The sequence below is a fragment of the Ctenocephalides felis genome, unplaced genomic scaffold, assembly GCF_003426905.1.
Source record: "Ctenocephalides felis isolate EL2017-DRISC unplaced genomic scaffold, ASM342690v1 CF-g0.4_SCAFFOLD_01886, whole genome shotgun sequence".
Classification (NCBI taxonomy): domain Eukaryota; kingdom Metazoa; phylum Arthropoda; class Insecta; order Siphonaptera; family Pulicidae; genus Ctenocephalides; species Ctenocephalides felis.
The window spans coordinates 2232116-2258335 of record NW_020538040.1 but is presented as its reverse complement, the minus strand read 5'-3'; the positions used below and the strand labels follow the sequence as shown (position 1 = coordinate 2258335).

The 26220-nt window shown below is 27.6% G+C and overlaps 1 protein-coding gene across 1 annotated transcript in view; it reads left to right on the top strand.

Moving 5' to 3' along the window:
- Nucleotides 1-741: 741 nt before the first annotated feature.
- LOC113378351 (glycosyltransferase 25 family member) overlaps nt 742-26220 on the top strand; it is a 178072-nt gene continuing 152593 nt past the window's right edge. Inside the window, exons 1-7 of the mRNA XM_026618887.1 lie at nt 742-1004; nt 2072-2306; nt 2888-3003; nt 6841-7067; nt 8461-8523; nt 8616-8733; nt 10673-10801. Coding sequence (XP_026474672.1) covers nt 817-1004; nt 2072-2306; nt 2888-3003; nt 6841-7067; nt 8461-8523; nt 8616-8733; nt 10673-10801 — 1076 coding nt within the window. The 5' untranslated portion in view covers nt 742-816. The remainder of the gene's footprint in view (nt 1005-2071; nt 2307-2887; nt 3004-6840; nt 7068-8460; nt 8524-8615; nt 8734-10672; nt 10802-26220) is intronic.

Here is a 26220-nt window from a genome sequence, read left to right as displayed (position 1 = left end):
ATTCAATCAATACATTAAAACAATATAATACAATACAATACATACATACATACATATAATACAATACAATACATAAATTGTTACAGGTAGATTCTCACCAAGTGCAATTTTGGTTAAACAATTATTGGAAAAGTTATTATGGAAAATTATGAAAATTATTATGGAATTCAGCTCTTATATCGTATTATAATATAATTATACCTATAAATAATAATAATTATATCTATAAATTAAGTTCATAATTAAACCTTCTCACAGGCCTATAATATTTTACACATTTATTTAAACTTTATAACAATGTATAAAACAAAATTTGATTCGATTTGTTCGGATTCAACTAAACTTTAAAACTTCAATCAGATTTAGTAACATTCATTAAATAGAGAATTAAACCTATTCGGAGGCCTATATTATTATTTTTATTATTATTATGACTTTAACACATTTATTTTAACTCTAACCCTGTATAAATAAAATTTGTACGTAAGAAAACAATTAAAACACGTTTATTCTAACTATAAATCTAGACAATATTAGAATACCATATATTCATTACAGTATGTATGATAATTGACGATAATCACACATAAACAAAATTTACAATTTCAAACCTACTTCTAAATTCAAATTTAAATCCCCCGCGCTTGACAGCACCAACTCCTCCCGCCAACTTCACTCTTATTAGCAACTATCAACCTCCTTCACACGTCACGTGTTAACTTTTTACATCGTGTGCACTTGCACAAATTAAAACAAACAAAAACATTAATAATAATATGAATAAAACGTGATTATAAACAATTTAAGTAATTAAAAATGAAGCTTTTAATCTTGTTTTTAATTTCATGTACATTTCAATTAGCATTGAGTGATAATAATCCTGGAGACCAAAAATTGCCAAGTGTACTGATAGTAACTCTAATCAGGAATAAGGGGCACACTTTGCCTTATTTTTTTAGTCTTTTGGAGTCTCTGAATTATCCTAAGGACCGAATTTCATTATGGTAAGCGATAATAAATATATGTAGTAATTTATTTGGGTTTAGTTGTTGATTAAACATTTTTTTTTGTTGGAGGTTATGTTGAAGTGTCAAAACAGATAACACATAATTTGTTGTGTTTTTTGGTTAATTTAAGGTTCTGTTTGTTTAAATGACTAAATAGTATTAGTAAAAATCTATATTTTTATTGTTTGTATTATTTAATTAGTGTTAAAAGTGTTTTCAATTGTTTGTTAATAAGTTTGAGGTTACGTGTGGGTGTCTTGCAATATAACAAATATGTAATTTTTTAAGTTTATTTGATCTTTTAGTAGTCCAAATTAGCTTATTTATATTCCCCATGGTCTAAATTTTATCATAATTACTATATTTGTGGTTATCAATCAAAATTATTTGCAAATTTTATGTTTTACTTGCTGAATAAGTTTGAGGTTATGTGTAGGTGTCTTGCAAGATAAATATGTCATTTTTTTACTTAATTTTACATTATAGTTGTAAAAAATAGTTTATTTATATACTCCAAAGCCTAAATGTTACTACAATAATGATATTTGTCGTTATCAATCAAAATTAATCCCAAATTTTATGTTTTACATGCTGAATAAGTTTGAGATTATGTGTAGGTGTCTTGACTGACAACAAATATGTAATTTTTTAAGTTAATTGCACATTATAGTACTATAAAATTGTTTATTTATATACTCCAAAGCCTAAATGTTACTTCAATAATGATATTTGTAGTTATCAATCGAAATTATTTGCAAAATTTATGTTTTAGTTCCTGAATAAGTTTGAGGTTATGTGCAGGTGTTATGTGTAAAGAAAATGTAATTTTTTAAGTGTTTTTCTTATTGTTGATGTTTAAAATCTATGATTTTGAATGCAGAATGTTTATATTTACGTGTTTGTTCTATTTTTGGGGTTTGTCGAAGGTTTTTTTGAGTTTGCAGGAAGGTTAGGTCACTCAAAGAGTATCGAGTACTTTGTGATTTTACTTTATATATATATATATATATATATATATATATGTTTATATATATATCATTAACTATTATATTTTTTTATTTCAGGATAAGAAGCGATAACAACATCGACCATTCCCTAGAAATAACAAAACTGTTCCTGGACAAAATTTCAGAACAATATCATTCAGTCGACTATGAGTATACAACAAAGAAGTTATTTAGCAGTAATGAAGACAACAATGTTATTTCCAAGTGGTCCGAAGAAAGATTTAAGCATGTTATTAAGTTGAAAGAAGAGGCTTTGGGGAAAGCTAGGAAGATGTGGGCTGATTATGTATTCGTAAGTAGAAAAAATAATTAACTATTACTAATTAGTCATAGATAAAATTGTTAAAATAGTTAAAAAACAACTATATTAAAATGCATGATTTAAATTTCGCGCCCTCGGTTTCAACTATCAACACAGCGCACATTACTTTATCGTATTTATGTATATTTTTATACTTATATTTTTGTTTATATCTTTTTGTATTTATTTTATCTATTTATTACTTAAATATGTTTTATTTTAAAATAATCTCACATCACTTTGTAGACAATTCAATAATCTTCATTTCAACTAATTAATTATTAATATTACAAAATTTGTTAATTAAGTTTGAACAGAATTGTTTATTTTAAAATTCACAATTTAAATTTCGCGCGCTCCGTGAAAACTGTCAACAATGGCGCGTTATTTATAATTCTTAATATGGCAACACATTGCGCCAAGTTCAAATATAATGTTTTATGCAGTAATTTTGTGTAAGAACAATTTGCCATATGATATATGAACTTACTGATATACTTATAAATAATTCATAAATTAAAATGTTTTTTTTTGTATTATATATTATATTATATTGTTATTTATTTTTTCAGTTTTTGGATGCCGATGTCTTCCTAACGAATCCAGACACTTTGCTGAATTTAATTGCTGAAAATGAAATTGTTATATCACCCATGTTGAAATCTGATGGAATGTATTCTAATTTTTGGTAAGTAATATTATTTTATATACATATATATATATATATATATATATATATATATATATAAATGAATTATAAACAATTTCTGAAAATCTAATGTTAAAATTACTGCATTTAAAATTGAACAAAGTACCCTACGCTCTGAAGTTGTTCGCGGGTTGGTACTGTCAACGCCATTTTAACCGTTGAGATTTGAATTTAAATTTGAATTCAAATACTAAATGTATACAAAAATTTTCTCATTGCTTTTTTCACACAAATTGATTTAATTGTAGATTTGAATTATATAATATATTATATGAATAGAAAATATTAAGTCATTTTAAGATTTATAATTAATATTTATAAATGGAGTAATTTTAATATTTAAACTTACAGACATTGTTTTCTAAATATAAATTAATTAAAAAGAAAGTTTAAAGTACAATTATCTTTACATAGTTACATCATTTATATTTAGCTTAGTTTGTTAGTCAGTAGAGTTCCTTTTCATTGTAATATTTCAAATTGCTCAATTCAAGTTTCCAATTCTTAAATTTTTTAAAATTCAAGATAACATTTACTCATTATAATTGATTGTTGGTTTTTATTTTGTAATGTGAACAGTTCAGTTTGCTCGTCAGTAGAGTTCCTTTTCTTTTGTTAATTTAAATAGAGTGCTTGTTTTATTATTGCTTGTCAGTAAAGTTTTTTTATATAAATAGTTGAATTTAGAAGTTAGCAAAATATATTAATGAGTAAATGCTTTAACCTTTGATTTTTTATGAATTCAACAATTTCTTTATTCTTTATTATTTGTTCTTTAGTCATTTATGTAAGTTATCTTTTACGATTCCTGATTTGCACGTCAGTAGAGTTCTTTCTCTTAAATTTCATTTATACGTTTATTATATTTTAATTTTTGTTTTTGTAGTCATCAACTCATTTTGTTTTTAGAGCCTACACAAATAAAATAAAATAAAATTCAGTTTTTCGATAGTAGAGTCCGTTTATGTTTTCATAAATATTATGCAATAATTGAGAAACTACTAAAAATTCATCTTGCTCGTCAGTAGAGTTTCTTTATTATTATTATTATTATTATTATATTATTATTATTATTATATTATTATTATTATTTGCAATAATTGACAACGTGCAATTAATTTATTTTTGCTCGTCAGTAGAGTCCTTTTTTTGAATTTTTCTTGGCTGATAGTTAATTTGGTCGTAAGTAGAGTCCTTTTATTATCTATTTTCTAAATTTTTTGTTAAATGATGAACATTTATCTTAGTTTGCTCGTCAGTAGAGTCCCTTTTTTACATTTTTGGGATGATATTTTTTAAATTCATCTTGCTCGTCAGTAGAGTTTCTTTTTTTTACATGACTATTATTAACAATACTTGACAACGTGCAATTAATTTATTCTTGCTCGTCAGTAGAGTCCATTTTTTGAATTTTTCTAGGTGGATAGTTAATTTGGTCGTCAGTAGAGTCCTTTTATTATGTATTTCCTAAATATTTATTATATGATGAACATTTATCTTAATTTGCTCGTCAGTAGAGTCCCTTTTTTACATTTTTGGGATGATATTTTTTAAATTCATCTTGCTCGTCAGTAGAGTTCCTTTTTTGCATGACTATTATTTGCAATACTTGACAAAGTGCAATTAATTTATTCTTGCTCGTCAGTAGAGTCCTTTTTTGAATTTTTCTAGACTAATAGTTAATTTGGTCGTCAGTAGAGTCCTTTTATTATGTATTTTCTAAATTTTTTGTTAAATGATAAACATTTATCTTAGTTTGCTCGTCAGTAGAGTCCCTTTTTACATTGGGAAGATATTTTTTATTTTGCTTGCCAGTAGAGTTCTTTTTTCTCAATATTTAAGTTTGCTCGTCAGTAGAGTTTGTTTTAAATTATTTTTAGTTTATTTGACACCGTTTTGTCATTTTTTTTAGTTAATTTATGAAATATCTAATTAATTGAAAACTTGTTTGTTAGTAGAGTTTTTTTCTTATTTTTTGTTTGTTTTACAAGTCAGTAGAGTCCCTTTTATTTAGTTTCAGTTTGCTTGTCAGTAGATATCTTTTTTTCTGGCTTTCATAAATTTTTTACTAAAAAAGCATTACTAAAAAAATATTAAAATAGAAAAGAACTCTACTGACGAGCAAACAAAAATTTTAAACTAAAAGGAACTCGAAATCTTACATTAAAAAAGAACTCTACTGACGAGCAAACTAAAATTTTCACAACACAAAATAAAAATTAGCAGAATATATTAATGACTAAATGCTTCAAACTTTGGTTTTTTATTAATTCAACAATATATAAAGGAAACTCTACTGATGAGCAATAAAAAAAACTATCTAAATTAACAAATGTTAAGGAAGAAAGGAACTCTACTGACGAGCAAACTTTCTACGATACTAAATAAAAATTAGCAAAATATTATTATGAGTAAATGTTATCTTAAATTTATAAAAATTTAACAATTATAAAATTGAATTTAACAACTTGAAATATTATAATAAAAAAGAACTCTACTGACTAGCAAACTAAGCTAAATTTGCACAAATAAATTTATTGTTACCTAAATTCAAATTCAAATATCAACGGTTAAAATGGCGTTGACAGTACCACTCGTGGACAACTTCACTGTATTGGGTACATTGCACCTAATTAAATGCAGTAATTTTAACATTCAAACTTCTGAATTTATTTTTTATTCATTTTAAATTGATTTTCATTATATACTAATACAACTTGCAATATAAATTACAAAAAAAGTATTTCGGATCCCTGAATTGTACTTTTTCAATTATTTTCCATATAATTCACTTCACTGATAATAATTATTTTGAAAATTGTTTTTGATTATATAATAACTAATTTGTGAGTACTTTGTGCTAATTAAATGCAGTAGCTTTAACATTTGAGCTTCTGAATTTGTTCTTTAGTCATTTATGTATATATATTACAATAAAATTAATTTTTATTATACATGTACTAATACAACTTGCAATTTAAATTACAAGAAAAAAGTATTTCGGATCTCTGAACGTTCATTTGTGTACTTTTTCAATATAATTCACTTCGCGAATATAATCGTTTTTGATTATATAATAACTGATTTGTGTAAAAATAACAATAAGAAAGATATATAAATAAATTTATTGTTACCTAAATTCAAATTCAAATGTCAACGGTTAAAATGGCGTTGACAGTACCACTTCGCGGACAACTTCAGACTGTTGGGTACATTGTTCATAATTAAATGCAGTAATTCTAACAATTGAGCTTCAGAATTCATAGTGAGATTTTTTTCTTAGATATTGAAGTATAATATAGAAAATATTGGTATGAAATTCACATAACAAAATTAAATTTTCACTCACTTAATAAAGAAAGTTTAGAGATCAACAATATTTGTTATACTTTGAAATATTTCTTAACAATATGTGAAAAATCTATCAAATTAAAACAAGATACAATTTGTAAATATTAATTATGACTGAATATTTTCTATTCATATAATACACTAGATAATTCAAATCTACAATTAAATTAATTTGTGTGAAAAAAGCAATGAGAAAATTATTGTATAAATTTAGTACTTGAATTCAAAATTTAAATTTAAATGTTAACGGTTAAAATGGCGTTGACAGTACCAACTCGCGGACAACTTCAGTGTGTTGGGTACTTTGTTCAAAATTAAATGCAGTAATTTTAACATTTGAATTTCAGACATTGTTTTTAATTCATTTATATTTAAAATATAAAACAAAGTACAAATATTTTAATATATATATATATATATATATATTATATATTTTTTATTTAAATTATTATTTTATTATTTTAGGTGTGGAATGACAGCAGATTATTACTACAAACGTACAGAAGAGTACAAACCGATTTTGTATCGAGAAAATTTAGGAAAACATCAAGTGCCGATGATACATTCTGCAGTTTTAATTAATTTAAATCGTGTCTTAAGCGATAAGTTGACTTTTAATCCTGATAATTTGAAGAAATATTCTGGACCGGTCGATGATATTATTACTTTTGCTTATGCTGCAAACGTTAGTGGTGAGTAGAATAATAATAATAAATTTTATATATATATATATATATATATATATATATAATTAATTTTATTACATATATAAATCTGATTCAGTTTGCTCGTCAGTAGAGTTTCTTTTTCTTAAATTCATTTATTAAATTCGAATTTTTACTTTAGATTTCTAAACTTCTAATTTTTTTTAATTTCTTAAATTGCTTGGCAATAATGTCCTTTCTTCCTTTTTTTTTCAAAAAAAATTCTATTATATTTGCCAGTAGAGTTTCTTTTTTCACAAATAAACTTACTAAATATTAATTTATAATATAATTTCTAAGAAATTCCAATTTGCTCGTCAGTAGATTCCTTTTTCATAACAAATTTTCAAGGAATTACAATTTGCTTGTCAGTTAAATTTTTTTTATAATTAATTCTTTAGACATCAGAATTTGCTGGTTAGTAGAGTTCTTTTATTTATAATAAATTTTTCAGAAATTTCACAATTTGCTTGTCAGTAGAGTCCTTTTGCATCGTAAATTCTTAAAATATCCCGATTTGTTCGCCAGTAGAGTCCTTTTTCATAATAATGTAACAAATAACGCCATTGTAAACGCCATTGTAACAAATTTTTTTAAAAAAAATTGGTTTGCTCGTCGGTAGAGTCCATTGTAACAAATAATATTCTGAAAATCTCGATTTGCTTGTCACTAGAGTCCATTTTCATCAAAAATTCTTAAGATATCCCAATTTGCTCTACTGACAGTAGAGTCCCTTGTACCAAATTATTCCTTTAAAAAATTAATTTGCTCGTCAGTAGAGTTCTTTTTCATAAAAAATTCTTAAGATATCCCGATTTGCTTGCCAGTAGAGTCTCTTTTACAAATAATTTGATGAAAATTTCGATTTGCTCGTCAGTAGAGTCCTTTTTTATCGTAAATTCCTAAGATATCCCAATTTGCTCATCAGTAGAGTCCCTTGTACAAATAATACTCTCGAAATCTATAAGCTTTAAAATATCAAAATTGTTTGAAAGTGCTCACAGATAACACTATGATTTAAAATTTAAAATTATTTATATACATAATAATATAAAAACTAATTACATACGTTTTAGATTTATATGAGTACTTATTTGAATTATTAAATTAAATTCAATTCTAGAACTTTTAACCAATTTATAATTTTTACTTCTAGAGCTTTAAATTTAAATTTATATACATAATTATAAAATTCCCACACAAATATATATTTTAAAGAATAGGTACTTGTAATTTATAAAATGAGATATTATATTGAATTATGATTTTAATATTTTTTATTACATATTCAGACAAAACCAAATAATATATAGATATTCTAGATTATAACAATTAAATTTATAAATAAATATAATATTTATCGAATATTTTTATATTTCAGGTATTCCTCTAATTGTTTCGAACAAAGAACCTTTTGGGTATGTGATGGTGCCTTTAGAACAAGGTAATTTATTTATAACAATAGGTTATAAAATATTACATAATATATTGGTATTTTCTAATTATTTTAGTATCATATCATTTTATTTATTGCAGGTGACAGTTTGCAGCACGATTATATACAGTTGACAAATTTAAAACTACTCGTTTTGGGTGAAATGAAACCTCTATATGTCAACGAGTATTTACAACACTATATTGCATATCCACAAACGTAAGTTAATTATTATTAATTATTTAAATTTGCATAGTGTGTTACAAGCTTTAGCCTAAAGCCGCACACACACTTGACATTTTGTATATACGAGTTGTTTATAACTTCATATAGAGCCGGTAGAGTGTGGCGGAGGCTTTAGCGTTGTAGAGCGTGTTTCACACTTGAACTTTTGAATTAAAATGACATACACATAAAATATCAATACTTAATTAATTTATTATACGTTTTATGAGGCAAAACTAAAATTGAATTAAGAATTTTTTTAGGTTTAGGTATAAAAATCGTATTCTTTACTTTATTGCTTTTTAAAAATCATAGTTTATGTAAAATTAATTTTTGTATGTTTTTCATTAGCTCGTCAGTAGAGTCCCTTTTTTCTTAGATTTTACTAAAATTGCTAACAAGTTTAATTTGTTTGTCAGTAGAGTCCTAAATTATATTAAGAGTAAAATAGCGACTCTACTGGCAAGCAAATCGACTTTGAGGTAAATATTAGACGAGCATTGAGGGAAACAGGAACTCTACTGACGAGCAAATTAAATTGAGACTATTCTCACACGCTATATATAAAAATGCAAGTGTGGTAACGGCTTTACGATAAAGCGCGTTTCACACTGTACAATTTAAATAAGAATAAAATTACAATTTAAATGTTTTGTTTTCGAGTTTGTTCAAATTATCAACTGTCTAATTTAAAATGATTAAATTGACAGTACATATATATTGACAATAAATTATTATTTGAATAAATAAATTGATTAAAAAAATAAATTATTTGAATACGTAAAAGAACTCTACTGACAAGCAAATAAAAGATTATTTTACAAAACAGTTATCAGTAGACTTATCAGACAAGAAAGCAAATCTCTATTAGTTCAATTTGGAAAATTTAAAAGTTATTTTAGTAGAATGTCGTATTAGACAACAAAAGGACTCTACTGACGAGCAAAATTTGAGAAGAATTATTCAAATGTTAAGTTCAAAAAAATGAACTATATTAACAAACAAAAAATCTAAACAAAGTTAAATCTCTTTATTTAATATGAGAAAAGATGAAGAAGGAAGAAGGAACTCTACTGACGAGCAAATTATGTAACAAAAAAGTAATAAAAGGGACTCTACTGACAAGCAAATTAAGAAAAATGACTCTACTCTACCGAAGAAAACAAAAGGACTCTACTGACGAACAAGCTTAATTTTTCTTAACGTTTTTAATGTTTTTTCCTAATTATTTTGCTCGTCAGTAGAGTTCTTTTTTCTTGGTAAAGAGACTCTACTGACGAGGAAATTAGATTAAAAAATTCTAAAGAAATGTGAATTAAATGTTAAGGGAACAAAGGGGACTATACTGACGAACAAGCTTAATTTTTCTTAACGTTTTTAATGTTTTTCCTAATTATTCTGCTCGTCAGTAGAGTCCCTTTTTTCTAAGAATTTCATTAAAATTTTTAAAAAATATTATTTTAATTTGCTTTCACATTTTTTTTGCTTGATTGCTTGTCCCTTATTAATCGTCTAATCGTCATTAGATTCTTTTTTTTAATTCACTACTTTTCTAATTTATTTGCTCGTTAGTAGGTTTTTTAGATAAAAGTTAATGTTGCTCGTTAGTTTTTTAAAAAAAAAATCAGTAATTTTTTTAATTTTCATATTTTAATTTGCTCGTTAGTAGAGTTCCTTTTTATAAAATCATTTTATTAATTTTAAAAAAAAATTCAATTTGCTCGCCTTATAATTTTGAGTTTTCTAATTAATTTGCTTGTCAGTAGAGTCCTTTTTTATTTAATTTTGAAATTCATTTAGCTTGTCAGTAGAGTCTCTTTATCTTATTTCTGTTATTTATTAAATCTTTTATTATTTTTGTTTATTTGTTATATATTGTATTATTTTAAATATTTTAAATGTTATTTTATAATTTTTTCTATTTCTTTTTCAGGGATAAAATGGGTTTTGATGAAATCTACATGATAAACCTATTGAGAAGACCTGAAAGACGAGAAAGGATGAGATTGTGTTTTCAGGAACTCGGAATTAATGCAAAAACTGTTAATGCTGTCGACGGACGGTGAGTCTTTTTTATTTATTTTATATCTTTATATATATATATATATATATACTTGTCGAATTACACAAAACTATTTCGAATTACCTTTCGAATTGTTTCGGTTGAAAATGTACAAAAATTCCGTGTCGGTCTATGTTTTAAATTGCTAAGGTCACCTTTAGAACACTCGTATAAGGATCGAGCACGCAGCGTGTTAAGGATTTCGTTTGACAGTTTTCAGTTAAGTCTAGAGCGTGAGGTCGAGGCGTGAGATTCGGACGTTCATGATAGACTTTTTTGAAACATATTTGCATTGACGTATTTATATTAATATTTTATCAAATATTAATTGAAAAATTAGGAGAATTATTTTGAATCAAATATTTGAAAAGGTTTTAGTGGCATTTGTTGATAAATAATTATTTTTTCTTATATTATTTATATGTTAAACTCTTATTAGTAAAATATCAATAAATTGTATTGGTATAATTTATTTTTTAAAATAATAAACAAATTGAATATGATTTAACAATTTAATAATAAATAATGTCTTCGAATATAATAATTAAGTTCCATAATGTATTTTCTATTTCTCTACTCATTTGCATTGATTTGAATTATTTGCACTGAAGATGGGGTAAACTCAGACTCGAAACGTTCACACATTCAAGAAAATCCTATTTGCTCATTTGATGTCTTTTCAACTGATTCATTTTGTAACTGACAAAGCTGAAAAAAATGTGACTACAATAATATTCGTTTTGTTAATTTAATATCTTATTTTTCTTTTTTTAAATTTGCTCGTTAGTAGAGTTTCTTTTAACCTCGTTTTTTTAAAAAAATTTGCTCGTCAGTAGAGTCCTTTTTTATCTCATTTTTTTTTTAAATTTGCTCGTTAGTAGAGTTCTTCTTACTGTTAAGTTATAAATTTGCTCGACAGTAGAGTTCTTTTTACTGTTAAGTTTTAAATTTGCTCGTCAGTAGAGTTCTTTTTACTGTTAAGTTTTAAATTTGCTCGTCAGTAGAGTTCTTTTTACTGTTAAGTTTTAAATTTGCTCGTCAGTAGAGTTCTTTTTATTGTTATTTTTTAATTTGCTCGTCAGTAGAGTTTCTTTCTTATTTTTCATATTACCATAAGGCAAGTTGCAAACTTCTGAGGTTGAAAAAAATGTCACTAATCACAAAATTAAGTAAGTAAACATGAATAAACACCTCAAAAATAAAAATGAACGCTACTGACAAATCAAACGCAGCAAAGAATATTTAAATATCATTTTAGGAAGAAAGGACTCTACTGACGAGCAAAATTTTGTTAAGTATTATTTAACGATTATATTAGAATATAAAAGAAGCAAGATTAAAATGAAATGAGACCACTTATTAGTGAAAAGAAATTCTACTTTAGCAAATTACGAAAACAAATGAGAAAAGAACTCTACTGACGAGCAAATTTTGGAGAAAAAACGTACAAATATTATATTACAAAAACTCTCTCAACAAATTGATATCTAGAACTGTTAAATATCACAACTTTTGTATTTTTTGGAGTTTAGCGAAGAAACAAATCACATCTTCTCTTATATTTTATATTTTTTAACATTTATAATTCAAATTATATATTACAATTTATAATGAGTATTTACAACTTAACAATATCACTTTAAAATATTATAAATATATATAATAATACATATATAAAACAATTCTTATATTATATATAATATGACTTTTATAATATTTTATTACAATTTATAACATGGTGACTTTAAAATTGCCTTCACAATTTTGTAAATTATTATCATTCGAATTTATCAATTCAATGGCGTTAGTGTTGGAACAAATGTTAAAATTATTATTTTTAATTCTTGTTGCTCCGTTGTTTTGAGAAATTGATGGACGTTGATTTAGTTGTCTTTGGGATGATAGGCGGGAACTCCTCCTGAAAAATAACTTGATACAGTTGTACTTAATACTTAGTTGGAATATTATACAAAATGTCCAAAAGTTGCTTGTAGAAAGATGTCTCAAATCACTGTTTATAGTGACAATATATTTAATTGTTTAGAAACATCAGACGATTTATATTTAACGATATTTATTTAAATTTAAATTTGAATTTAAAGATGGCCGATGCCTTCTTATATGCAGTTATTTTGGAATACACATTGTGCCAGAACGTGTGGCAGCACATGTCACTTGTAACCAACTTCATTTATTAATTTAAGATGGCCGATGCAACGTTTCGTGCAGTAATTGCGAAAAGAGACATTGTGCCATAAAATGGCAGCCATGTTGCTTTTATTTTAATATAATATATATATTAACGCTTTATTTCATGTGAGTCGTTATGTACTGTCAACACTATTTTCAATCGAACAAATAATTGGTAGAGTTTTTTTTCTAAGATATCAAATCGATATTTAATTTATCAGTAGAGTCTCTTTTTAAGTTTTAACATCATCCATTATTATCTTGCTTGTCAGTAGAGTTCTTGTTATCTACTAGGTTAAAATTATTTTGATCGTTAGTAGAGTCCTAGTGGATCAAAATTAATTTTGCTCGTCAGTAGAGTCCCCTTTTTAATTTTCTGTTTAGATGTTCAATTAGTTTCTTAGTAGAGTCCCTTTTTTAATGTTTTATCTAGTTACTCAGTTTGCTTTTTAGTTTTTTGACTAAATATTTAATTTAGCTCGTCAGTAGAGTTCCATTCTTATTTTTTAAGTGGTTAATTTGTTTGCTCGTCAGTAGAGTCCCTTTTTAAATTTGTTTTATAGATAAAATAATCAGTTTGCTCGTAAGTACAGTTTTTTAAATTTTTTTTAAACAATTCGCTTGTCAGTAGAGTCCTTTTTTTCTATTACATCAAAATTAAAGTTTGTTCGTCAGTAGAGTCCTTTTCTAATTTTTTAGTCCAAAATTGTAGTTTGCTCGTCAGTAGAGTCCTTTTTTATTTTTCTAGATAAAAAATAAAGTTTGCTCGTCAGTAGAGTCCCTTTTTATTTTTCTAGATAAAAAATAAAGTTTGCTTTTTTTTTAATTTTCTAGATCAAAACGAAAATTTGCTTGCTAGTAGAGTTCCTTTATTAACAAAAAATTAATTAAAATTAATTTTGCTCGTCAGTAGAGTCCTTTATATATTTTCTAACTAAAAATGTTATTTGCTCGTCAGTAAAGTTCTTTTTTTATCTCCTAGATCAAAATTAAAGTTTGCTGGTCAGTAGAGTTTGTTTTAAAATTAAGTTTACGTGTCAGTAGAGTTCCTTTTTAATCTACTGGATCAAAATGAAGTTTGTTTGCCTTAATAGATTTACTTTTATTTTTTCGGTCGATTTTTAGTATGTTTGTCAGTAGAGTCCATTTTTCCAGGTCCCTGTTTGTTATTTGATAAAAATATTTTTCAGTTTGCACGTCAGTAGAGTTCTTCTCACTTCTCGTCACTAAAGTGCAATTTTTTCAACTGTTTTTTTTTTCAATTCTGCTTGTTAGTAAAGTTCCTTTTGAATAGTGAATATTTCAACCCTATTCACAATCTTATTATAAATCTATATAACTATAAATATAGTTTGCTTGTCAGTAGAGTTCTTTTTTAATTATATATAAATTCACGCTTTTTAGGTTTATTTGACATTGTTATATGTCATATTTGAATTATTATATTATACTTTTTATTATATTTAATTATAAATTGCACTATATTATTTAATGAAGTCACTAATTCGTTTGCTCGTCAGTAGAGTTTCTCTTTTATTTAAGTTTATTATTTTTATGCAGTAATTTCAAAACACAACATTGTGCTACGTAAGCATGAACGTAGCACCGAATGTCACTTGTAACCAACTTCATTTATTAAGCATATTGTGCCGTGTTGACAGTACGCACGGAGGGCGCGAATTTTAAATTTGACTTTGTAACGAATAATTGTTTCCACGTACAAAATAACGCATTTAATTGCAACAAAATAAATTCGAAAACTGTTACATTTGTTTAAGATAACGAATACTTGGTAGTTGTTTGTTTTTACAAAAAAGGTCAAATATTTGTTAAACAGTTTTACTTTTCTATGAGCTTTTTTAAAAAAGATGTTATACCTTATTTAGATTTTCTTCCGAATATTTTTATTAAATGGGCATTTTCTTCATTAGCAAATTACATGCGTATTGTTAAGTTTACCTGTTGTTGAGATGTGTATGTATAACAGTGCTGGTCCTGGTGAAATTAAATTCGTCGTTTCTCGAAATTGTTCGTCTGGGGGGTACACAGAAACACAGTGGCATGTATTGACTTGCTTGCTGGAAAAACAAATTAATAATTATATATATTTATATATATATATATATATATATATATATATATATATTTATTACTGCCCGATTCTAAATAACTCACAAAAATATTATACCTCTATATCTTATATATATATATATATATATATATATATATATATTCATTTATTTATTTATTTATTTATTTATTTGTACCTTTATCTCTTGCATCCTCGCCGCATATATTATAGGATTCACCAAAGTCTTCAAAATAATCAAATAATTCGCCACCACTGATATAATTGTTAATTTTATAGGATTTACTGTTTCTTTCCTGTATCTGCAATTATATAATAAAAATGCAATAATTTAATATAAAAATAATACTAAATTAACAATTTGTACTATCTATAATACAACTACTCTTCAACTATTATTATTGTTGACTGCTCTTAAATGAATTTTAATTGGACAAAACTGTTTAAATAAAATGTATTTTTTAAGTTTCGCGCGCTCGCTTTCAACTGTCAACACCGCGAATAATTGTTCGTAAGGTTACCGACTCTCGTACTAATTCATGAAGCACGATTTGAATGACTCGTACATTTATTTATTTAGTATATCTTATTCATTTTTTGTTTAATTAATTCATTCATTTAATTAATTATTTAATTTTATTTTTATTCATTTATTAAATTTATAATTTATATATTTATTTATTTAATTTTCTACCTTATTTTTGAATTAAAAATAAAAGTTCGCTCGGCAGTAGAGTCCTTTCTTAAATATTTTTTAGAACAAAATTAACTTTGTTAGTAGAGTCTCTTTTATCTTCTATTTTACAAATGTTTTACTCGTCAGTAGAGTCCTTTTACCAATATTCTAGATAAAAATCGAATTTGTTCGTCAGTAGAGCCCTTTTTTTTATATATTTCGGATAAAAATAGAGTTTGTTCGTCAGTAGAGTCTCTTTAAGTAATCTAGATGAAAATATGTTTGCTTGTCAGTAGAGTCCCTTTAATAAAATTGTGGATTAAAAACAAGTTTGCTGGTGGATTAAAAACAAGATCAAAATGGAGTTTGCTCGTCAGTAGAGTCCCTTTTTTAATTTTATAAACCAAAATGAAAGCTTTCTTGTCAGTAGAGTTCCTTTTGTATCTTCAGACCATCTTTGCTCGTCATAGGAGTTCCCTCTTTTATCTTCTAGATAAAAAAATTTGCTAGTGTTTCTTTTCAAATCTCTAATCGTTTAAATCAAAATTAAAGTCTGCTTGTAAGTAGAGTTCCTATTTTAATTTACTAGTATATTATTAAAGTTTTCTCCTAAGTAGAGTTCCTATTTTCATCTTTTAGATCTAAGTTTGCTCGTCAGTAGTCAGTAGAGGCCCATTTTTATCTTTTATGTCAAAATTAAATCTTGCTTTGTCAGTAGAGTCCCTTTTGAAATATGGCGGATCAAAATTAAAGTTTGCTTATCAGTAGAGTTATTTTTCAATATTTTAAATAAAAAATAAAGTTTGCTCGTCAGTAGAACATTCTTTTTCAATACTCTAGGTTGAAATGAAAATTTGCTCGTCAGTAAAGTCCTTATTTCATTTTTCCATAAAGTATAAGGCTTTGTCGTCAGTAGATTCCCTTCTTATCTTTTAGTCTAAAATTAAAGCTCGTTTGTAAAGTTAGTTATTAACATTCTAAAAATTGTTAAGTCAAAACTATTAATATTAAAATTCATAATTTAAATTTCGCGCTCTCGATTTCAACTGTCAATAACGCATGTTATGCTTTGTAGCCATCTTCGTATGCAATTAAATGCAGCAATTTTTTGTAAGAACAATTTGCACTATCTACTCTTCAACTACAGGGGTATACTTTATAATCGCAGAAATTATATTATCTTATGTTAAGGTAACATTAAATCTTATCTTATCTTATATTAACGTACATTCGAAACGAATGGTGCGAATGAAAAATCAAATTTACAAAAAGACACACACAAAGTAGTCTTTGAAATTCTTTCTTTCTTATCGTCTCGCCATTTGATAATCTGTCAAAGTAAACTTTGGTAATCCTCAAACGAGCCCTCGAGGGCTTCCTTTGGGGGCGTCTCGAAAAAGTCGTTTATTCATTATATATCTATTATTTATTAAACTCACAGACAGCCCTTTTGGTACATGTTAAAAGGACAATCACACCCTGTATACATTTGTTATATCTATTGTAATTTTTTAAAATATTTATATGGAAAAATCTCTTGTATTTCTTTTTTGAAATGAAATTTGAATTCACCTCGTTGAGACCTTTCATTTGATACCCCACATGCCTATATTTGAAGTAAAACTTCTTAACTCATATTTTGCTTATAGTTTGGCAACCCATTGGTTTACTTTTTATTATATCACTTATTTAACGTAACGTAACTTTTAAACTATTTGTCGTAGAGAAGTGAAATATTTGACAAATTTGTACAAAATTAAGCAATCTATAATACTGTCCATGAAACTGAGCTCCGCGGCAACTCGCTTTACAAGACTTGATATAAAATACAGAACCCTATTGCTGTAAAAAGTCTATTATTATGATATTATCATAAAGCTCGTCGAGACCTTTCATTTGATACCCCACATGCCTATATTTGAAGTAAAACTTCTTGACTCATATCTGAATACGTGTTTGGCAACCCATTGGTTTTCTTTTTATTTTTACTTGTAACTTTTGAACTATTTATCGTAGAGAAGTGAAATATTCGACAAATTTGTACAAAATTAAATAAACCATAATACTGACTATGAATCTAAGCTCTGCGGCAACTCGGTTTACAAGACTTGATATAAAATACGGGACTATATTGCTGTCAAAAGGTTATTATTATGATATTATTATAAAGCTCGTGGAGGCCTTTAATTTGATACCCCACATGCCTATATTTGAAGTAAAACTTCTTAACTCATATTTTGCTTATAGTTTGGCAACCCATTGGTTCACTTTTATTATATCACTTATTTAACGTAACGTAACTTTTAAACTATTTGTCGTAGAGGAGTGAAATATTCGACAAATTTGTGCAAAATTAAACAACCTATAATACTGTCTATATATGTAAGCTCTACGGCAACTCGGTTTACAAGTCTAGATATAAGATGCAGAACCCCAATGCTGTCAGAAGTTGATCACTATGATACTATTATAAAGCTTATCGAGACCTTTCATTTGATATCCCATATGTCTATATTTGAAGTAAAACTTCTTAACTCACATTTTGTTTATAGTTTGGCAACTCATTGGTTTACTTTTCATTATATCTCTTGTAACTTTTGAACCGTCTGTCCAAATTGAACGAAATATTCAGCAAAATTGTGCTAAACTAAATTATCTGTAATATGTTCTAGTAAAATTTCACTCTACAGCAACCTAGTATACTTTAGAATAGCAAAAATTGATATTAAAACGTAAATAATTCATGTGTACGAAACCCGATTGGTTTATTGATTCTGTTACTAAGATTTTTGAAGATAATACTCGTCGCGACCTTTCATTTGATACCCAACATGCCTATATTTGAAGTAAAACTTTTTAACTCACTTTTGACCCGCTGTACTATTTATTGTACAACTTATTCCCGTGCATTTGTTTATTAAATTGTTTGTAACTTTTAAACAAATCGTTTGACGCTAATGAAACATTCTACAAAAATGTTCTAAATTGAATTATCTATGCTTGTACTTAATATCAATCCTTAAATCAACACGGTATACTTTAAAACTGCAATAGAAACTAGAAAATTAGTAATGAATATTGGATATGTGTAATTGTACGGAACCCTGTCAGTCAGTTTTGGACGACACTGGTATATTTGGTTAGTGCTCGTCGAGACTTTTCATTTGATACCCCACATGTCTATGAAGTAAAATTGAAGTAAAACTTATTAACTCGCATTTGACCCGCTGTACTATTTGTAGTTCAGGACTTATTATACTCACAGGCAACCCCTTTCGCACTTGTAAAAAAGGACAATCACACCCGGTATGAGTCCTATTGCGTAACTGCCCAAAATCAGCATCGTTGTGTGTATGGCCTTTACGTTTTTGGCCATTTGCTGCTCTTGTCTGGTCCTAAAAACAAAGATAATTATTTGTAATGATTGGGAGAAGTGTTTATTAGTTTTTGGCAAAGGTAGGCCCAGCCGTTACGGAGGTACAGAGCTAAATGTACAAAAAAATGACAGTTTTTGAGTGAACTAAGCGTCCGATTTGAATGATCTAAAAAACTTTCTGCTTGTATTGACAAAACAATTGCTTTTGAGGATAAAAATTTAGTACGTCTTTTTTTTATTTTCCATGAAATATTTTTAAAATTGAGTAGTGTGATTAAGTAGAGTCTCTTTTTTAAATTCTAGATCACAACTGCAGGTTGCTTTTCAATTTTCACATCAAAATCAAAGTTGCTCGTCAGTAGAGTCCCTTTTCTGATATTCTAGATCAAAATTACGTTTGCTCGTCAGTAGATTTCCTTTTTAAGATAAAAATTAAGTTTGCTTTAGTATCTTTTATTTTTAAATTTTAGATCAAAATTAATGTTTGCTCGTCAGTAGAGTCCATTTTTTAGTATTCTAGATAAAAATCAAGTTTGCTCGTCACTCGAGTTCTTTTTTTCAATTTTCCAATTCTAAATAAAAATGAAATTGGCTCGTCAGTAGAGTTCCTTTTTGAAATTTTCTAGATAGAAATTAAAGTTTACTCGTCAGTAGAGTCCCATTTTAAAATAAAAATTAAGTTTGCTCGTCAGTAGAGTCCCTTTTTTGATATTCTAGATCAAAATTATGTTTGCTCGTCAGTAGCGTCCCTTTTTATTTAAAATAAAAATTAATTTTGCTCGTCAGTAGAGTCTCTCTTTTATCCTCTAAATTAAAATTAAGTATGCTTATCAGTAAAATCCCTTTTTGCTCCTCTAAATTTAAATCAAAGTTTGCTCGTCAGTAGAGTCTCTTTTTTGAAATTCTAGATTAAAATGATGTTTGCTCGTAAGTAGAGTCCCTTTTTTAATCTTCTAAATCTAAATCAAAGCTTATTTATCAGTAGAGTCCCTTTTTTTGTCATTAAGAGCAAATTAAATTTGTCTCTCTTAGATTTAAATAAAAGTTTGCTCGCCAGTTGAGTCTCTTTTTACATTAAAAATTGCTATTGTATTTTGCTCGTCAGTAGAGTCCTTTTTTTAATCTTCTAGTACAAAAATGAAATTTGGTCATCAGTAGAGTCCCTTTTAATCCTCTAAATCCAAATCAAAGTTTGCTTGTCAGTAGAGTCCCTTGTTACATAAAAATTGCTAAATTATTGTGCTTGTCAGTAGAGTCCTTTTCTAAAATAAAATAATAGTTTGCTTGTCAGTATAGTTCTTTTTTAATCTTCTTGTACAAAATTAATTTTGCTCGTCAGTAGAGTCCCTGTTTAATCTTTTAGATCAAATTAAACTTTTGCTCTTCAGTAGAGTTTCTTCTTTAAATTTTAATTTTCTTCTTACATTTTTTGTCAGTAGAGTCTTTTTTATGTTAAGATCAAAGCAAAGTTCGCTCGTCAGTAGAGTCCTTTTTTAGATTAAAAATCGAAATCTAAATTTGCTCGCCAGTAGAATCACTTTTTATTTTTGATAAAGATATATTATTTATTTTATCTATCTTGAATTGCAATTGCAGTAGAGTCCCTCTTGTAATTTACTACGTGACTTGCTCGCCAGTAGAGTCCCTTTTCTAAAATTATTCATATCAAATATTAGTTTGCTCGTTAAGTAGAGTCTCTTTTATTAATTTTTGAAATTTTCTAGATAAAAATTTACTCGTCAGTAGAGTCCTTTTTTTAATATTTTAGATAAAAATCGAGTTTGCTCGTCAGTAGAGTTCCTTTTGGAAATATTTTAGATAAAAACCAAGTTGCACGTCAGTAGAGTCTTTTTTTAAATATTTTAGATAAAAATCGAGTTTGCTCGTCAGTAGAGTCCCTTTTTTTATTTTCTAGATCAAAATTGAAGTTTGTTAGTCAGTAGAGTCCCTTTTTTATTTTCTAGATCAAAATTGAAGTTAGCTCGTCAGTAGAGTCCCTTTTTATTTTTAGATCAAAATTAGGTTTGCTCGTCGGTAGAGTCTTTTATAAACATTTTTTTTAAAATTTGTCACTACAGTTCTTTTTCAAACACATTTTCTTTGTTCGTTACTCTGTAGAGTCCCTTTTGAGAGAGAAATTTGAAAATGCCGCCGAGCTAAGCACAGTGCAAGTGAAAATGTCGCACAGAATTATTTGCAAATGCGTTTAGACTGTGACTATACGGGAGCACTTTTTCAATTTTGCGCAAATTAGGCAAATATTTTTTTTTTTGAAATTGAATTCGAAATGAAATGACGATTGTTAATGTTCTGGAAATAAATTAGATAGATTTATGATTTACATTTGATTTGCTCAGATATAACAAACAAGATAGTAAAAATAATGAAACAATTACAGTATTTGTAATAATACGTTTAAAATTCCTCGAATATTTCATTACGGTACGGGAAGTTCCAGCAATTTGCCTTAAGGCACGATGCCATACACCACTAGTTACCTTTGAGTCCTTTCCGTGTTCGTCTGCACATGATTCCTTGTGGCCATTTGCGAGAACATAAGCCTATTGGCCTGGTGCTGTTTTACCAGATAGGTTATGTGACAGTATACCAGGACCATCAGGATAAACGGTATTACTATCATTAAAGATATTATTAGACGGTAGTTGAGGTAGAGCATGAACCTGTAAAAAAAATAGAAATTTGAATTATTTCTGTACGATGAATAGTTTAAGAGATACAAATGATATAATAAAAAAGCGACCATTGAGTTCTGGGCACGGAGTCCAATGAGAGTTAAGAAGTTTTACTTCAAATATAGGCTTGTTGGGTATCAAATGAAAGGGCTCGACGAGCACTATACAAATATCTTAGTGACAGACTCAACAAGCTAAGAGGGTTTCGTACAAATTATCTAATGTCATGGTTTTGCTATTTTAAAGTATACCAAATTGCTGTTGAGTTTTGATACATCATAAAAAATTATAGAGCAATTAATTTAGAACAAATTTTCCGAATAAACCATTCTCTTCAGACAAACGGTTCAAAAGTTACAAGAGATTTATGAAAAAGACCAATGGGTTGCAGAACTCGGTGTCAAATATGAGTTAAGAAGTTTTACTTCAAATATAGTCATGTGAGGTATCGAATGAAAGGTCTCGACGAGCAGTAGACAAATATCTTAGTAACACACTCAACAAAGCGATAGGATGCCGTATTTTATAATTGTCAAGCATCTAGTAACAGTTTTTTTTCTTTTCACTGATGTTTTAAAGTAAAACGAGCTATTAAAGGACTTCAGATTATTAAACTGTATTTTACATCATGTAATTTTGTAAAAATTTGCTGAATATTTGTCTTGTCTACGACTAATAGTTCAAAAGATACAAGCAAAAGGATAAGTAATCGTGCAAACACATTGCAGAACTATAAATAGTACAGTGGGTCAAAAATGAGTTTAAAAGTTTTACTTCAAATATAGGCATGTGGGTATCAAATGAAAAGTCTGGACGAGCACTAACCAAATATACCAATGACGTCCAAAACTGACTGACAAGATTCTATATAATTACACATATCCAATATTCAAAACTAATTTTCTAGTTTCTATTGCAATTTTAAAGTATACCGAGTTGATTTAAGGATTGATATTAAGTACAAGCATAGATAATTTGATTTAGAACATTTTTGTGGAATGTTTCATTTGCGTCAAAGGATTTGTTCAAAAGTTACAAACAATTTAATAAATAAATGCACAGGAATGAGTTGCCGTACTATAAATAGTACAGCGAGTCAAGTGTGTGTTAAGAAGTTTTACTTCAAATATAGGCATGTTGGGTATCAAATGAAAGGTCTGGACGAGTACTATCCAAAAATCATTGTAACAGACTCAATAAACCTATAGGGTTTTGTACACATGAATTATTTACGTTTTAATATCAATTTTTGTTTCTTTAAAGTATACCAAGTTGCTGTAGAGTGAAATTTTACTAGAATATATTGTAATAATTTAATTTAGCACAATTTTGCTGAATATTTCGTGCTATTTGGACGAACGGTTCTAAAGTTACAAGAGATATAATAAAATGTCGACTAATGAGTTGTCAAAATAAAAACATGATATGAGTCAAGAAGTTTTACTTCAAATATAGGCATGTTGGGTATCAAATGAAAGGTCTCGACGAGCACTATAAAAATATCACGTCTTTTTATATTTAATATTATTTTGCTCGTAAGTAGAGTCCCTTTTTCTTTTTCTTTTTTATTTTGCTCGTCAGTAGAGTCCCTTTTTCTTTTTATTTTTCATTAGGCACATTTGCTTGTCAGTGAAGTCTTTTTTATCTTTAATATTGTTTTGCTCGTCAGTAGAGTTCCTTTTTTTTTATTTTTTTATTTTTATTTTGCTCGTCAGTAGAGTTCTTTTTTCTTTTGATTTTTTGATTTTTATTTTGCTCGTCAGTAGAGTCCTTTTTTCTTTTCATTTTTTGATTTTTTTTGTTCGTGAGTAGAGTCCCTTTTGTATTAGCACTTTCTGTAATACATTTTATGCATTTACGATTTTATTTTGCTCGTCAGTAGAGTTATTTTTTTATTCTCTTCAAATTTTGTTCCTCAGTAGAGTACTTTTTTAATCTCTTTCAATTTTGCTCGTCAGTAGAGTTCTTTTATTCCTCTCTTCAAAATTTGTTCCTCGAATATACTTCTCTCAGCAATAGTTTTGCCACTTACACCTAGTTTTCATATAACTACTCAATTTTGTACAAATTTGTCGAATATTTCACTTCTCTACGACAAATAGTTCAAAAGTTACAAGAGATAATAAAAAGTCGACCAATGGGTTGCAGCACTCGGGGTCAAATATGAGTTAAGAAGTTTTACTTCAAATATAGCCATGTGGGGTATCAAATGAAAGGTCTCGACGAGCACTATTGGATTATCATAGTCATGTTCACGTGACTGCAGTAGTGTTCTGTATTTTATTTTTAATCTTGTAAACCGAGTTGCCTAAAGCTTAGATTCATAAACAGTATTATAGAGTATTTAATTCTGTACAAATTTGCCGAATATTTCACTTCTCTACGACAACTAGTTCAAAAGTTACAAGAGATAATAAAAAGTAAACCAATGAGTTGCAGCGCCCGGGGTCAAACAAGAGTTAAGAAGTTTTACTTCGAATATAGGCATGTAGGGTATCAAATGAAAGGTCTCGACGAGCTTTACAATAATATCATGGAAATTGTCACGTGACAACAATAGGGTTCTGTATTTTATTTCTAGTCTTCTAACCGAGTTCCCGTAGAGATTAGATTCATATACAGTATCATAGATTATTTAATTTTGCACAAATTTGCCTGATATTTCACTTATCTACTATAAATAGTTCGAAAGATATAAGAGATATAATAAAAAATTCAAACGTTACAAGCGATAATAAAAAGTAGACCAATGGGTTGCAGCACTCGTGGTTAAGAAGTTAAATGCGAGGTAAGAAGTTTTGCTTCAAATATAGCCTTGTGGGGTATCAAATGAAAGGTCTCGACGAGCACTATAAGAATATCATAGTTTTGCCACTTACACCTAGTTTCATATAACTACTTACTTGTAATCACAATTCTTGACCATAAATCCGTCGCCTTCGTGAGAACTGAAGTAAGACAGGAAGAAAACAGGAGGCCACAGCCAGAGGAAGCACAAGGTGCAAGCAATGTGCCTAAGAGAGAGAATAAAATAAATAATATACAAAGATAAATATAAACTTGTGGTGTTTGGCATCGTGCCTTAAGGCAATTGCTGGAACTTCCCGTACCGTAATAAAACATTAACAATCGTCATTTCATTTCGAATTCAATTTCAAAAAAATAGTTTAGTTGCCTCTAATTTGCACAAAATTTAAAAAGTGCTGCCGTACAGTCACAGTCTAAACGCATTTGCAAATAATTCTGTGCGACATTTTCACTTATACTGCGCTTGACTTGGCGGCATTTTCACATTTTTCAATATTTTATTTATTATTATTGATTGCTGCTTGCTTATGAATAAATAAATAAATGCCATTTTGAAGAAAAAATTACGAAAATTAACCAAGCCAAGCACAGTCTCAGTGACGATCTGGTATAAATGTTTTTACGAGTGCATTTAGATTGTCACTTCACCGGAGCACTTTCAAATTTTATGTAAATTATTTATAAATATTACATTATGAGTTAAAAAATCGAAAATTGACCCACAGTCTAAGTGACAACGCGGTACAAATGTTTTCTTGAGTGCGTTTAGAATGTGACTGTACAGGTGCACTTTTCCAATTTTGAGAAAATTATTGAAGAAAAAGATGAAAAATGGTGCAGTCTAAGCACAGTCTAAGTAACGACCCGGTACAAATATATTTGCGGGTGCGTTTAGACTGTTACTGTACTGGAGCAATTTTCAAATTTAATATAAATTATTATAGAAATGCCATATTCAATAGAAAAATGATCCAAACTAGGCACAGTCTAAGAAACAACTGGTACAAAGTTATTTGGAAGGGTGTTTAGATTGTTACGGTACTGGAGCAATTTTCAAATTTTATGTAAATTATTTATAAAAATTACAGTTTGAGTTAAAAAATAAAACTAGTGGTGTATGGCATCGTGCCTTAAGGCAAATTGCTGGAACTGTCCGTACCGAAATGAAATGTTCGAGAAATTTTAAACGTTTTCAAATATATTATTACAAATACTGTGTAACGTTCATTATTTTTGCTATCTTGTTATATCTGATTGTGAGCAAATGAAATGAAAATTGAAAAAGTATTCCCGCATAGTCACAGTCTAAACGCATTTGCAAATAATTCTGTGCGACATTTTCACTTATACTGTGATTAGCTTGGCGGCATTTTCACATTTTTCAATAGTTTTCACAAAACTAAAATAAAATATTAAAAAGGACTTTACTGGCGAGCAGATTAAAAAAAATCAGACTGAAAGCTAATAAAGGGACCCTACTGGCGAGCAAACTAGATTTTTATCAAAAATATTTCAAAAAAGGACTCTACTGACAAGCAAATTGAAATTGTGCAAAATATTAGAGAAGAATATAAAAAAAATGCTAGG